This window comes from Lutra lutra, chromosome 13 (assembly GCF_902655055.1).
Source record: "Lutra lutra chromosome 13, mLutLut1.2, whole genome shotgun sequence".
Lineage (NCBI taxonomy): Eukaryota > Metazoa > Chordata > Mammalia > Carnivora > Mustelidae > Lutra > Lutra lutra.
Genome location: NC_062290.1, coordinates 92,638,706 through 92,651,915, shown reverse-complemented (window position 1 = coordinate 92,651,915; position 13,210 = coordinate 92,638,706). Strand labels below are relative to the sequence as shown.

Genomic DNA, 13,210 nt, shown 5'->3' with positions numbered 1-13,210 from the left:
CTGGCCCTTCCCACTGTGGCCGGTGCTGGGCACACGGCCCCCACAGCAGCCCCCTCTTGGAGGGGCAGGCTCAGGCCAGGGCTGCCCTGGGTGGGTGCGCCTGCCTCTGTCCTGGACTGGCTCCCACGTGGGACACGGCTTTCTGCAGGCATGCCCCGACCTGCCTGGCCTGGCCTTCTCCCCACCCCCTCCCTGCCCCAGGTCTGGCCTGTAGCTTGCTGGTCCCTAACCCTCCCTGGCCTCTCCCCGCTCTGCCCAGCTCTGTCCCTCCGGCCCGCCCGGCAAATGTGAAGACTCCGCAGCTGCCCCTAAGCCCCCAAAGGCTGCTCTGAAGCCGCTGCCACGGGGCCTGCCAGCAACATGGACGCTTCTGTTCCTCCCGGGGAGGGTCCCAGGGATGACAGAGCAGACATGCTTGGCCCAGTCCCAGCCCCTTGCCTGTCAGCCCACCTGCTTGCCTCCTCTGGGCTGGAGGAGGTGAAGGCCGCTCAGAAAGCCTGGAGCCTGACGGGACGGTGCAGGCAGGCCAGGTTTCCCCACACTTTGTTGCCGTGGCCCTGGCCCCCAGCCCCAGCTGGCACCCAGTCCAGAGCAGGCAGGGGCCTTGAGGGAGGTGAGGGGAAGGGTGGTGATAAGCTGTGACACCCTAAGCCTAAGCCCCGAAAGCCCAGGGACGGAGCAGGCCCAGGCTGGGATGCCAGCAGGCAGCGAGGTCTGCTCCCTCACCACACCAGGGCCAGGGGCGGCTGGCAGAAGCCCGGGCGGGGGGTTCAGCTCGGCTCAACCCTGTGCCTCCAAGTGAGCACCCAGCCTTCAGCTGGGAAGATGACATCACTGCCTTCTCCTGTGGGGAGGGTCCAGCCTGCACACACCATCAGCCCACAGGATTGGGCAGGAGACAGGCCCTCTTGGGGGCTGCAGCCCTGGCCTGCCACAGCCCTCTGGCAAGCCCCTGCCCCACACCTCAACCCCATGGTCCCTAGGGTGTGGGGGCTACCTTCTCCCCAGCAGGTGCCTCAGCCGGGCTCCTCGGTCTTTCTCTGAGGCTCTCCAAGCGTGGGGAGGCAGCCAGACCCCCACCCACAGTACAGCCTGGGGGCCCCAGGCCCACAGCGACCATGCTCTGAAGGGTGTGGCATCCGATGCCAGAACACGGGCTCCTCCTGGGCCGCCCCACATACTTGAATGTACGTGCATATTTATTGCTCACACGCGTCGTCTGCCGTGCTGTCAGTGGGTCCTTTCCAACCCAAGAGGTACATTTTTTTTTTTTCCCCAAAAAAATAAAGTCTGCCAAGTGAATGATGTCTGTGTCAGAATTAGTCCTAAGGATGAGAGGATTTGGGTCTTTTAGGAAGCCCCAGGTGATTGAACTCATCTGGGTAAGCAAGCCTGCATTGTGCAAAGGGCCTGGGGCCACCACTGTGCTACAAGCCTACCCCCACAATGGTGCCAGCCAACCACCTGGTGGCAGGTTTGTTCTGTTCTCCACCCTGGGAGTGGCTGTCTGTGCTAAGTGGACAGAGTCACACAGTGTCCAGGAGTGCTTGCCTCTCCAGTCCTGAGTTCTCAGCAGTAGCAGAGCCATGGCCCACCTGCCCAGGACCTGATCGGGGCCACGGAACAAGGTGCAGAGCGCCCATGATGTCACACCCCTGGCACCACGGCCGATGAGTGCAACGGAGCCGTCTACAAAGACGGGGAGCCAGCTTGGGGAGACACCCCCAGCAGACACCCCAATCCCCAGCTGCTCTATGGCGCCTTGTCCCCAGGAGGAAAGCTGAGGGGTCCGGGGACCCAGTGAGGCAGGAGGTGCCTCACTCACCTCTCCTGTAGTGACCCGCTGGGCCCGGGGCACCTGTCTGACCACAGGAGGCCGCACAGCCCGGCGGGAGTGGGGGTCGGGAGACCCCTGAGGTGCGGGTGGACCGGGGAGGCCAAAAGCAGGTTGGGAGGGAGGTCTGCAGGAGGACCACAGTCAGGACATGCCCACAGAGGGGGCACCCCCAGGGGCCCCGGGGGGCTGTCACAGAGCCCCTGACCCGACAATCCTTGGTGCTTTGGGAACCCGGGCACCCAGAGAAGATGGCTCTGCTATGGGGCGCCGCGCTGCCACTCAGTGCCTCCAGGAGCTGTGGTTTCCCGGGGACGCAACAGTGTGGACCGTCTCAGGAGCTCGGTAGTGGGGCCCCCTTGTTGGCTGGTACCTGGCCATGGCGTGCATTCAGCCCCTCCAGGGTCAGTGGGGCCTGGACGTCAAGCATCAGAATACAGGAAAATATAAACGTGGCCTATCCCCACGTCCACACCCCGGCCTCAGTTTCCCCATCTGTGGAGAGCGGAATTGGCCCGGGGCCGCCGTCCTCTGTCCAGCTTGGCACTGTTAGATCCAGCGGGCTCCCAGGGGACAGCGAGGCAGCCAGGCACAGGCCCGGCCCTGCCTCCCGAGGCCCACGGGGAGGGGCAGGCGCAGGGGCTGGCTCAGCCTCCAGGCCGAGTCTCCAGAGGGAGGCTCTGAGGGGGATAATAGGTGGTTGTTTGCCCGGGGAAAGACAGGGGGAGTCACGCACACACTGCCAACGCCCCAGGGAACAATGGGAGAGCCCGGGGCGCTGAGGCAGTGCTCCAATGCTCCTGACCTGCGGGCCGTGGCTGGTGATTAATGGGGAAGGTCACACTTCTGGAAATACCCGCGCTCCTCCCATAAACACAGCACATCCTGAACAAGCCGTCAAACAGGGCTGGGAGACAAACCACATGCCCCTGGGGGTAGGGCGCCACGTGGGGCACGCAGCCCACCGAGATTCCCACCCCCATCTTGCCACCACGGCTGGGCACCCAGGCCCCCGTGGTCACGGTGAGCAGCCTGATGTGCGGACCCCCTCTGGCCCGCAGCCAAGGGTCAGGGCCGAGGGCGGCACGGGCTCCCCGGTGCCCTGCAGGAAGTATCAGGGTCAGCAGGGGCGCGGGAGGAGCGGGGACTGGAGGATCTCCCTGTGTCTGGCCAGATGGGACCCACGGTGGGTGCTGCCCCCCAGGAAGAGTGGCTGATTGGCCATGCCTTCCAGGTCCCCGCCAGGCCCAGCAAGCCTGGGGTCCCAGCCTACAGAGCACGTCCCCGCTGCCCCATGCCTGTCCCACGTCTGGTCTTCCCGGCCTTCCACCTAACAGGGTCTCCCATCTTCATCCGGTGGGAAGGCACAGTTCAGAGAGCAGAGGGACCCGTCTGGGGACACCGGCCACAGCCAGGGGGCTCGGGCTCCCCACCCCGTCTCCTCCCACACAGACACAGCTGCTCGCAGACAAGTACAGGGCCCGTCCTCTGCGAAGAGGAACTGTGGAGGACCAGGACCACCACCTGGCAGAGGCTCCTGGGATTCCTTCTGACTCCGGAACCGGGGACAAGAAGAAGGCGCCAGGCCCCACCACCTCCACGGGACGTGTGTTTATTGAGAGAAAACAGGCCAGCCCGGGAGGCCCTGGGCCGAAGCATCTTCCGGAAGGCAGAAGACAGAGTCAGCTGGGCTCCTTCTTGCCAGGATGAGTGGGGTCCTGGTCCCCACCCCTTCTGGAGCAGGGGTGGATCTGGGGTTCCCGGCAGCCTCTAAAACCAGCTCTAGGGCCCCCTCGCCAGCCACTCGGCACACCTTCTCCCCTCTGGCCGCCAGGATTTCTTCAATATTCCTGAGAGAGAAGGAGGTGTCGTGACCCTCCCAGGGCCCCCACCCTGTACCTGGGCTCTTCAGCACCGCCCAAGGCAGCCCAGGGCCAGGCTGGAGCCGGGAGCGTGGGTGCCCACGAGCCCCACATGCTGACCTCCGGACTCTTCAGAGCCCCAGAAGCAGCTTTTACCAACCCAACCTTAAGACGAACAGCCCAGGACCCCCAGCCAGGAGGCGCCTGCCCAGGGGTGCACACAGCCTCACACACACCCCGAGTCTGGCGAGACCAAGCAGCCAGCGCGGGCAGAGGACGCAAGTGAGGCACTAGGCCCCCCACGGGAGCTGACCCTCCACACCTCTCTGTGGGGACGAGGGAGCCCACGACAAAAGGGAATCAGCCCAGCGCACCCCTCACTTCACAGTCCCGACCCTGACAGGCCGGCGGTGAGGGCCCGGGGAGGCTGAGCCCATCCCTGCCCAAGTCATTCCCGGTTTCCCCGAAACTCAAACCCAAAACCCCTCCTGTGCCGAGGAGGCTGGGGGCGCTGGCTCCCCGGGGCTCCCGACAGGAGGGGGGCCAGGCGGACGCGCGGTGGGGCCCCGACCCTGCAGGCCAGCCCGCGTGCACAGGCCTGTCCTCCCACCCTGCCCGCGGGGCCTCACCTCTTCCCATCCAGGTCTGAGAACCAGCCCAGGTTGTCGGCGATGACGTGGTGCTTCTGGCAGCCGGGGCAGGTCACAATGACCACGCCCCGGTGATAGGCCAGCTTGGAGATGCGCTTGGAGGACCTGCTCCCACACACCTGGGGACACCCGCAGCCCAGGTGACGCCATGTGCCTGGCCCCGCCCCTCAGGAAGACCCCGCCCCCTCTGAGGATCGACTTCACCCCGGGGCCGGGCCTTCTCCGCCTCCTGAGACAGCGCACCGACTTGGTGTGCTGGGCCCCGCCCCCGGGGACGGTTCCACCTCGCTCCTGGAAAAACCGCGCCCCCAGGGACAGCTCCACCCCGCGCCCCGGGGGATGGCTCCACCCCTCTCCCGGAAAGACCGCGCCCCCGGGGACAGCTCCACCCACTCTCGGAAAGGCCCCGCCCTCGGGGACAGCTCCACCCCTCTCCCGGAAAGGCCCCGCCCCCCGGGACAGCTCCACCCATCTCCCAGAAAGGCCCCGCCCTCGGGGACGGCTCCACCCCTCCATACTGTCCTCGGCTCCCGGGGAGCCAGCTTCGCACCCGTCGGACGCTCACCTTGCAAGTGTAGACAAGCTGGTAGTGCGCGGCCCCGGGCCCCGAGCTCAAACGCCGCCAGCCCCAGACCCCGAACCCGGCCTGCCTTCTCTCCGCAGCCTCCGGGCCGCCCCCGCGTCCCCACAAACCCCTCAGGCCGGGCCCCTGGGGGGACCTGCGGCTCAGTAGCGGCGGCACGCGGCTCAGCGCAGCCCGCAGCATTCCGCCCTCCGACGTCGGCTGCCCCGCCCCGCCCCCCCTCCACGCGGCTGAAGCCGCGCTGCCGCCATCTTGGAAGCGGGCACGCGGCGTCAACGGCCCTTTTCGGCTTCCGTCTGCCGACTGGCAGGCCGCGTTCTGCTGCCCCCTGGAGGCGGGAGGTGCGCGCGCGGCTCGGGGTGTTCGCGGGAGCGAGGCGGGCGGAGGACACGGTACGGGACCCCGGCCGTTTATTCACAGAACTGCATCTGACAGTGCTGCCCGCCCAGAGCACGCCCCCCGGCCCGGCGTGGTCCCCGCGCGCGGGGCTGGCTAGGAGCCCTCGGTGTCGGTGTTGTCGCTGCCCGTGGTGTTCTCCCAGTCCGCCTCCGCCGGCCGCGCGCCGGGCTGCATCTTCCGGAGCGCGCGCTTCCTGCGGGGCGAGCGCGTGTCCGCGGGGCCGACCGCGCTCCCGCCCCTCCCCCCCGCCTGGCCAGCGCCCCCCCGGGCCGCCCCCCGCCCGCGTGGCGCACCTGCGGTAGTTCTCGAAGCTCTCCTTGAGGCGCCGCCGCTCCTTCTCGGGGGGCTCCCCGCCGCTCGGGCTCGCGTCCTGGGAGAGGAGCGGGGCTCAGGCCGCCGGAGCGTTGGGGGTTCCCCGCCCCGCGACCGCGCAGAGCCGGGACGCACGGGCGGCCGGCAAGCCGCGCCGCGGGCGGGAGTCCTGGTGTCGCCGCGCCCCGGGGCCTCGAACACAGGCTTCCGACGGCTGCCACGCCCGGCCCGCTGCCCCCTGCCCGCTCCCGCTGCCGCAGCCACAAGGGGGGACTCGGCTCCAGGCTTGTGCAGCCCAGAGCCCGTGGGCGGAGACCCCTGCCATCACCCCCAGGCATCCAGCTTGAACAGTCGGCCACACAGCTCGGTCACAGAGGTCCGTGCCAGCGGCGCCCCTGGGCAGCAGGGACCCCGGGGCAGCCTTACATTGGGGGTCAGGGAAAGCTGCTCCTCCTGCAGAGCCGCAAAGGGCTGCTGTGGGTTGTCCCCTTCGGCCGGGCCACCTGGAATGGAGGAGTAGGCCTGTGGGTCCTTCCCAGCTGTTGGGACCACACCTGGCCACCTCCTCTCCCCTGAAGCTGCCAGGCCAATCCTGCACCATCTCCTGGGCCCTCGCTTGAACCCCAAGAGGCCTCCCACTGTGTACACAAGAAGACTGGCGCTCAGAGATGTCAATGCCCACTCTGGACCCTCTAGGCAGGCAGAGGCTGCTGGAAGCCCACCAGGGCCCCACCATTGAGCTCTGCTCCCAGCAGTTGCGAGCACAACATTCCAAGCTGCCTGGCCCCTTCAAGATCTGCCAGGGCCTGGACGGGCTCAGGGCTCTCAGGACCGTCAGACAGAAGGTGCTAGATGGACTAGTTCCCCCTACACTGGCCAGGATGGGAGTCTGGACATCTAGTTTCACGGACGTCACAGGGGGAAAGACCCCAATTCAGGTCTCTCCCGGGGCTGGCACTTTCCCTTCCTTGGCTTCTCACCCTGAAGCCCGCCCCAGCTCCTTCAAGGGGCCACACCAACCCTGGGCTGGGGCTCCCAGGGTCTCCCCCCACCACTCACTGCCTGCTGGGCCCTGCCCACCTGTCCCCATGTTGGGGCTCCATGGCCTGAAGTTCAGGTCTCTGGGTAGCGTTGGACTGCTCTGCTCCCTCACTTCTGCACTGGCTGTCCCTCTTTTGCCTCCCTCGTTGCAGGCCTGAGCCTGAGGAGGTCTGTCTGGCTTCCCATGCCACCTCCCCACCTCCCCTCTGGCAGCCACCTTCAGAATGAATGCCTCGACCCCTTGTCACCCTTCGTCACTCCCCAGGCCATCTCTCTGCCATCTCTGTGCCTGGCCCTGAGACGCCCCCTTCCCCCTGTTTGCATCTCCCACACTCGCTGGCAGACTCCCCCCCCCCCCGCCACCCCCCGCCCAAGCGGAAGTTCAGGGAGAGCAAGGTGCCTCAGCGCTGCATTCCTGGGCCCAGAGTGGGCTCTGATGGAGGGACGCGTTCTCAACATCAGAACTGGGGTGCAGGCCCCCCACACCTGGCTCTTGTTTGCTCACTGGGGAGCCTGGGGGTCACTCGTCCCTCTAAGCCTCAATGTGTCCATCTGTAAAGTAGGCTTGTGAGGTCAGTGGGAGAGGGCTGTCCCCTGTCGGGACTGATGCTGAGTAAGATGACAAAGAGGCATCGGCCGGACTCGTCCATGAGAAGCTGTCCCCCTCCTCACCTTTGTCTGAGAGCTGGACAGCCTCCAGGTCCAGGGGGAGCGAGAGCTAACCAGGGAGAGAGATGGGCGTCCAGTTAGACCGCCACCCCCCGGGACCCACCTGACCTGCCGCGCTGTTTCTCAGCGAGCTGGCAGGAAGGGCCTGCCTGCCCCAAGGACCCAAAGGCGGTCAGCCCACCCGGCTGGGGCCTGGGAGGAGAGCAGCTGGCCCAGCTCCCATAGGGGATGGTGGCCTGGAGCCCACTGAGGGTCACACGCACCTCCTGGGAGTTCCTGGGTGAGCTGTCCTCCAGGTCAGAGCTCTGTGGTCACAGAAGGAGTCGGTCAGCAGGCCGTGGGGAAACCCAGCCACCCCCAGGGCCTGGGGTGGGGTGGGGCTTGGTGAGGGGGTCCCAGGCCAGCCTCTGTCCTCAAGGGGGCCTCTCTCCAGGCCGTGGCCGGCGCTGGCACCCCAGAACACCCCTCCCTCCCCCTCCTGACCCCCGGAGTGGCCTGCCAGGTTCTGAGCTGTGCCCCCTCCAACCTCCCAGGAGGAGGACCCCGTACAGAGAACAGAGGGGGCTCGGGAAGGCCTGGGGCCTGCCCCAGGCCACCCGTGGTACAGTAGCCAAGCCAGGCCTGGACCTGGGCTGCCTGGAGTCCCCTGCTTTGGGCTCTGGTGTCTCTGGGGACCCCCTTGCCCCTGAAGGCCAGTCCCCTGGGCTCTACCGTGGCAGGGCTGTGGCTCTGAGCAGTGGGCACTACGAAGGCCCCCAGCCCCCAGGAGGCCCACCAGGACGAGCGCGTCCAGCTGCTGCCGCCTGAGCCTGCCCTCCGCGGCCAACAGCTGGCCCTCACGCTGGAACAGCTGGAGCTGCAGGTCGTCCGCCTTCTCGGCCAGCTCCCGGACCTGCTTCCGCAGTGCGTCCTTCTCCTGCAGGCTCCTCGAGTGCTGTGCGTGCAGCTCCTCCCGCGTGGCGATGGCCTGCGGGGACCATGGCGCTGGGAGACCCTGGCCCTGAGCCCCCCTCCCCGCCCCTCGGCCCAGTCTGTGCTTGAAGGCTCGCAGGAGTACGGGAAGACGAGGGTGCCGGGAACATGTGGGTAAATCTTCCAGCCCCAAACTCAGAAGAGCCCCCGCCTGTCCCCACGCAGCCCAGGGGCACACCCCCCCCTCCCCCACGCTCATGTCCCTCGCCCGGCTTTGCCGGCCTGCGGGGGCCTGCGGGGGACTAACTCGATGGCTAGCAGGGCGCACCCCGTGCTTTACGGCCCGTCCCACTGCACACACCGGCCAGACCACACCCGAGGACACAACTCTGACCCCTGCCGAGCGGCCAATGGGAGCCGGCGTGCCGCCCGGAGGCAAACTCACGTGCCCTGGAGCCCTCGGCCTTAAACAGCCAGGACTGGAGGAATCACTTCGAACTGCCTCTTTTCTGTCCCTGCTTCTGACTTAGGACCAGCCGGAGAGAATCCTAGCTGCTTACCGGGGCTGCCCGGCTCCAGTGTCCCTGGCTAGTAGCCTGCCTTTGGTGGCTACAGTGACCCCTCTCCTCTGCCTGCCCCCGAGGGAAGGTGGGAGCCCCGCTCCCCGGCCTGGTAGCGTTGATTCCCGCTTCCCACCACCTCCTGTGGCCTCAAGGCAGCCCCCGTGCCCCAAGCTCACTCTGCACACTCCGGCCCCCACGGGGCGGCTTTCTGACATGGGACTGCAGAGCTAGAGGTCCCTAGCACAGGCTGCCGGTCCTCTCCGGACGGTCACCGAAGCACCCACCATATCTGACCAGAAAGGACCCCACATGATGTGGCGGGAAGGTGGCAGAAAGCAGTGATGGGGACCCAGTCCAGACGGACTCCCGCTCCCGGTCCCCAGGACCACAGCCAGCCCACGAAAGGGCCAACAGTGTTTGAAGTTAAAAAAGCTATTTCTGGGGCATCTGGGCGGCTCTGTCAGGTGAGTGTCCCACACTTGATTCCGGCTCAGGTCATGGTCTCGGGTAGCAAGATCAAGCCCCACTCAGCCAAGAGTCTGCTTGGGAGTCTCTCTCCCTTGCCCCCTCACCCACACACGCTTCTTCAAAAAAAAAAATAAAAAAAAAAAACAAACCTATCTGCCAAACAAGAGAGCTTCCCGTTTCGTAAGACAAACATGGAACTATATGCACTTTGGAAAGAATCTGGAAGTACAACCACCGGTGGAGTGGTTTTCCTGGCGGCGGGGGAAGGGGTCGCCTTCCGGGTGTTCCCAGTTGCCCCCAGCTCTCTGACAAGCGCCTTCCCCTGAAAGGGCAAAGGGCGAGGCGCCCTGCCCCCGGGGTGGGAGGCGGCCTACCTGGTCCCTCTCACTGGCCACCTCCTCCATCTGCAGCAGCACGGCCTCGATGCGGTCCTTGTACATCTCGGAGTCCTTCCGAAGGGCCAGGCACTGCAGCTCCAACATCTCCTTCTCCTCCACGCACTGCGGGAGCGGGCAGTTAGCCCCCGCCTCGGCCCCGCGCCCGCCCGTTCTGGCTCCCGGTCGGGCCCGGCCGGGGGAGGGGGAGGCTGCAGGAGCCCCTGGGTCCCTGCCAGCCCTGAACTTCCAGAACAAAGCCGGGGCCTGGCCTTCCTGGGGGAGTACGGGCCAGGAGTGGGATGAGGAGGCCACGCCCCTGCACCTCCAGGAAGGGGTGAAGTGGGGGTGTGGATCCCAGGGGCTGTGTGGACACGGGGCAGTCCCTCAGCCCAGCCGGCCACATACCCGGGCGTGCAGGGCCTCGCCCTGCTGCAGGGCCTTGCGCAGAGACAGGATGGTGTCGGCCTGCTCTTGGTGGTCCCGCAGCGCTTGCCGCCAGTCCCCCTCCAGCACCTGGACGTAGGGGCTGCTCTTGTCCAGCTCCCCTCCCTGGGGGGTGAACAGGATGGAGTGACAGGAAGCAGCTAAGCGCGAGCAGGCCCTGCTCTGGGACCAGCGTCCTGCCGGGCCGTCCAGCTCCCCTGAGCACCGCCCCCACCCGCCTGGGGCCCTCGGCTCCTGGCCGGGCCCGCCCTGCCGGCCACCTCCCACCTGCACGGTGGCCTCCAGCTCCTGCACGCGCGCCCGCAGCAGCGTTTTCTCCTGCTGCAGCTCCCACACCAGCTCCTGGCTGGGCCGCTGCTCCACGGCGTGCCGCAGCTTCAGCGTGTTCCTGCGCTCCACCCGGCAGTCGTCCTCCGCCCGCATGAGGCAGTGCCTGAGCCGCTCCACCTGCGGGCAGGCGCGTCAGCCGGCCCGCCTCGCCCCGGCGCCCGGCCACCCTCCGGCCCCGGGCACCTCGAGCTGCAGGTCACGGCTGTGGGTGAGCGCAGCGCCCTTCTCCTCGCTCCGGCGGGCCAGGCGCAGAGCCAGGTCATAGTTCTCCTCCTTGCAGCGCCGGAGCTCGCGGGCGCCGGCCTCGCACTCCTCCCGGAGCCGCTGCGCGCGCTCCTGGTGCTTGCGGAGCAGCCCATCCTTCAGCCGCAGCTCGGCCGCCAGCTCGTCCCGGGCGCCCAGCCGCTGCGTCAGCTCCTGTGCCCTCCTCTGCAGCTTCAGCACCTCGCTCATCAGCAGCTGCGTCAGGCCCGACTCCCCCGATGCGTCTGTGATGGCTGGGCCGCGTCAGAGGGCCCGCCCGGCCCGCGGCCGCCCTGCCGCACCCTCACCCTGCCGCACCCCAGGCCCGAGGGCCGGCCGGGCCCCTCCACGAGACACACGGCCCGGCCGAGAGGCCACCCCGAGGTGCCGGTGCTCCCCTTTGAGGACACAAGCGGAGCCCCTGACCCACCCTGCGGCCCGGTCCCGGGCCCACTCCCGGGCCCACCCCCCAGCCCACCCCCCCAGCCCACCCCGAAGCACGGGAGCCCTCAGGCCAGGTACCCTCCCGCTTCAGCTCATTTTGTCATGATCTTGATTGGGAGGAGAGAGGACATGCGTCCGGGCCGGGGAAAGTGTGGCTTTGCCAGTTGGTAGCACCAGTAGACGCCCGTCCTTCCAGGAGCCGAGGCTTTGGTGGGGTCAGACAGACGGGTTCTGACCCGTAAGTCAGCCTGCGCCCCCCCCCCCCTTCCCCCAGTGTGGGCCTGCCTTTCCTCCAGCAGAGAGAGGAGCAGGACTGAGCCCTGCGCCCCTTACACTTGCTCTTGTCCCCGGTTTGTCCGTCAGGCCAGCCTCGGCGGCCTGCCTACGGGGTCCCATGCCTCACCGATGATCATGGAGAAGACTCGGGTAGGCTCCTTGCCCGTGACCTTCTTGTAGAGCTGCGGGTAGTAGAGCTCCAGGCTCTCGAGGAAGGCCACGTAGCCCTTGTGGCCAGTCCGCTGCAGGATGTCCAGGAGCACGCCTGAAACCACAGAGCCTGGCTGGGCCGTGGCCGTCCTGCCCGCCCGCCCTGGGCTCTCCCCTGGGGCCTCTGCTGTGCCCAGAAGCGCCACCACTCCCCACGGGCGGGACCGGGCGCGGGTGCTGGGGGTTCCCGTTGCTGTGCCCGGCGCTCCCGGCTGAGGCAGCACTGACCCACTTTCCGCTTGCGGATGACCAGGTTGGGGTCACTGAGCACCTGCTCCTCGTCGTCAGGGCTCAGCACCTTGCACTGGCGCAGGTAGGGCGTGATGCGCGAGGGGTCGATGATGGAGATGAGCTTCACGCGGAAGCTCTCCAGAGCGCCCCAGCACTGGTCCTCATTCTCATAGTCTGACATGGTGATGGTCACGGCTGCGGTCAGTGGGAGAGCTGCTGGGAGGGACAGCCGCACGCCGGGCCCTGGCCTCACCCGCCCCGGCCCTCCCTGCTCTGTGCTGGTGCCGAGACCTGGGCCCTGCTGCCACTCCCCTGGCACCCGGGCTCTCTCTGTCCCCGAGTTGCTCTGATGATGGTAGGGGAAGACGTGGAGGGCTCTAGGGACGGGTGGCATCTGAGAACACCGCACGCCCTGCACCGTGGCCCTGCTCTGAGCTCTGCACTCCCTATCCCGAAAGTGTGGGGCTGCTGGGCCACCGCCTCCTACCCACTGCCTGGGCCTCCCCAGGCTGAGGCCACGAGCCTGAGGCAGTGACTCGCCCGCCTGTGCCTGCGTGCCAGGCAGGGCTGTGGGGGACTTCCTCCTTCCTGGACGTGGCACCCACTCAGAGCCTAGCCCTACCATCTCTTTTCCTTCCGGCGGCCGCAGGCGGCTGGTGGTGCAACCATGGACCGCCCACGGGACAGTCAGGCTCGCCGTCCCGGGAGGGGCCGCTGCATCACCCACGACCAGCCCCAGTGCCGCTCTGGTGCCCTCTGTGGGCTCTCAGGTCCCGGGTGCCAGACACCTCGGGGGTCCTCTCCATCTCCCACTCGGGCACCATTGTGCCAGCTTGCCAAGGGGGCCATCCGTGTTGGGACCATCCACTGTGGTTCCCTTCCACCAGCGGGAGTGGGAACCACTGTCTGGAGGCCTGGGCCAAGCCAGAAGCCGGCTCCTGGTGGCGGGACCAGAGCTGCTGACCCGCCGCCTCGGAGAGCCCTGAGCTGGAGTGGGAACGTAGTTTCCAGCCAGAGGAGCTAAACAGCACTCCGCAAGCTCCAGGGGGCAGCCGGCAGGGTCTTTGCAGGAGTCTCTCTGACTTCCCGCGGCCCTCAGTCACCCCATCCAGCCAGAGGCGAACTCCAGCAACTCGGTGGATGGCCCTTGGGACATCAGCCTGCTCCCTGCCTTCGCCGCACCTGACCCCCTGCTGCTGAGTCCACAGAGATGAACGAGCAGGTACCAGTGGCGGTGAAGGCGGACGAGGCCGAAGAGTTGAGGTCACTTGCTGCCCTTCTGGGGTTCTTGCCCCAGGAGCCCCGAGCAGAGGGACAGGCGTCTTCCTGGACACCTTCAGAAAGAGCAGCAGCCCTGCCTAC

The 13,210-nt window shown here is 67.4% G+C and overlaps 2 protein-coding genes across 3 annotated transcripts; both read right to left on the bottom strand.

Moving 5' to 3' along the window:
• Positions 1 to 3,430: 3,430 nt before the first annotated feature.
• DNLZ (DNL-type zinc finger) lies at positions 3,431 to 5,253 on the bottom strand. Its single transcript, XM_047698860.1, is given in 4 exon segments — positions 3,431 to 3,566; positions 3,569 to 3,684; positions 4,326 to 4,465; positions 4,912 to 5,253. Coding segments are annotated over 4 exon segments (507 nt in total). The 5' UTR covers positions 5,113 to 5,253; the 3' UTR covers positions 3,431 to 3,516.
• A 69-nt stretch (positions 5,254 to 5,322) lies between these two features.
• On the bottom strand, positions 5,323 to 13,204 carry CARD9 (caspase recruitment domain family member 9). Of its 2 annotated transcripts, none has more exons than XM_047698810.1 (12): positions 11,846 to 13,204; positions 11,535 to 11,672; positions 10,628 to 10,932; positions 10,382 to 10,561; positions 10,076 to 10,225; positions 9,668 to 9,793; positions 8,126 to 8,317; positions 7,614 to 7,655; positions 7,354 to 7,399; positions 6,067 to 6,143; positions 5,622 to 5,698; positions 5,323 to 5,521 (listed from the first exon to the last, which is right to left on the bottom strand). In XM_047698810.1, the coding sequence occupies exons 1-12, from the start codon at positions 12,471 to 12,473 to the stop codon at positions 5,422 to 5,424; spliced, it is 2,061 nt and encodes a 686-aa protein (XP_047554766.1). In that variant the 5' UTR covers positions 12,474 to 13,204; the 3' UTR covers positions 5,323 to 5,421. The 2 variants fall into 2 exon arrangements, with proteins under 2 accessions (XP_047554766.1, XP_047554767.1); XM_047698811.1 differs by having other exon boundaries at positions 10,076 to 10,219.
• Positions 13,205 to 13,210: the final 6 nt, after the last annotated feature.

Excerpts from the sequence above, each read along its gene's own strand:
- CARD9 (XM_047698810.1), bottom strand. The coding sequence starts at position 12,473 with ATGGTAGGGCTAGGCTCTGAGTGGGTGCCACGTCCAGGAAGGAGGAAG. Across the intron at positions 5,699-6,066 it reads AGCTTTCCCTGACCCCCAAT|GACGCGAGCCCGAGCGGCGG; the intron begins GTAAGGCTGCCC and ends CTCCTCTCCCAG. Across the intron at positions 5,522-5,621 it reads AGCTTCGAGAACTACCGCAG|GAAGCGCGCGCTCCGGAAGA; the intron begins GTGCGCCACGCG and ends CTCGCCCCGCAG.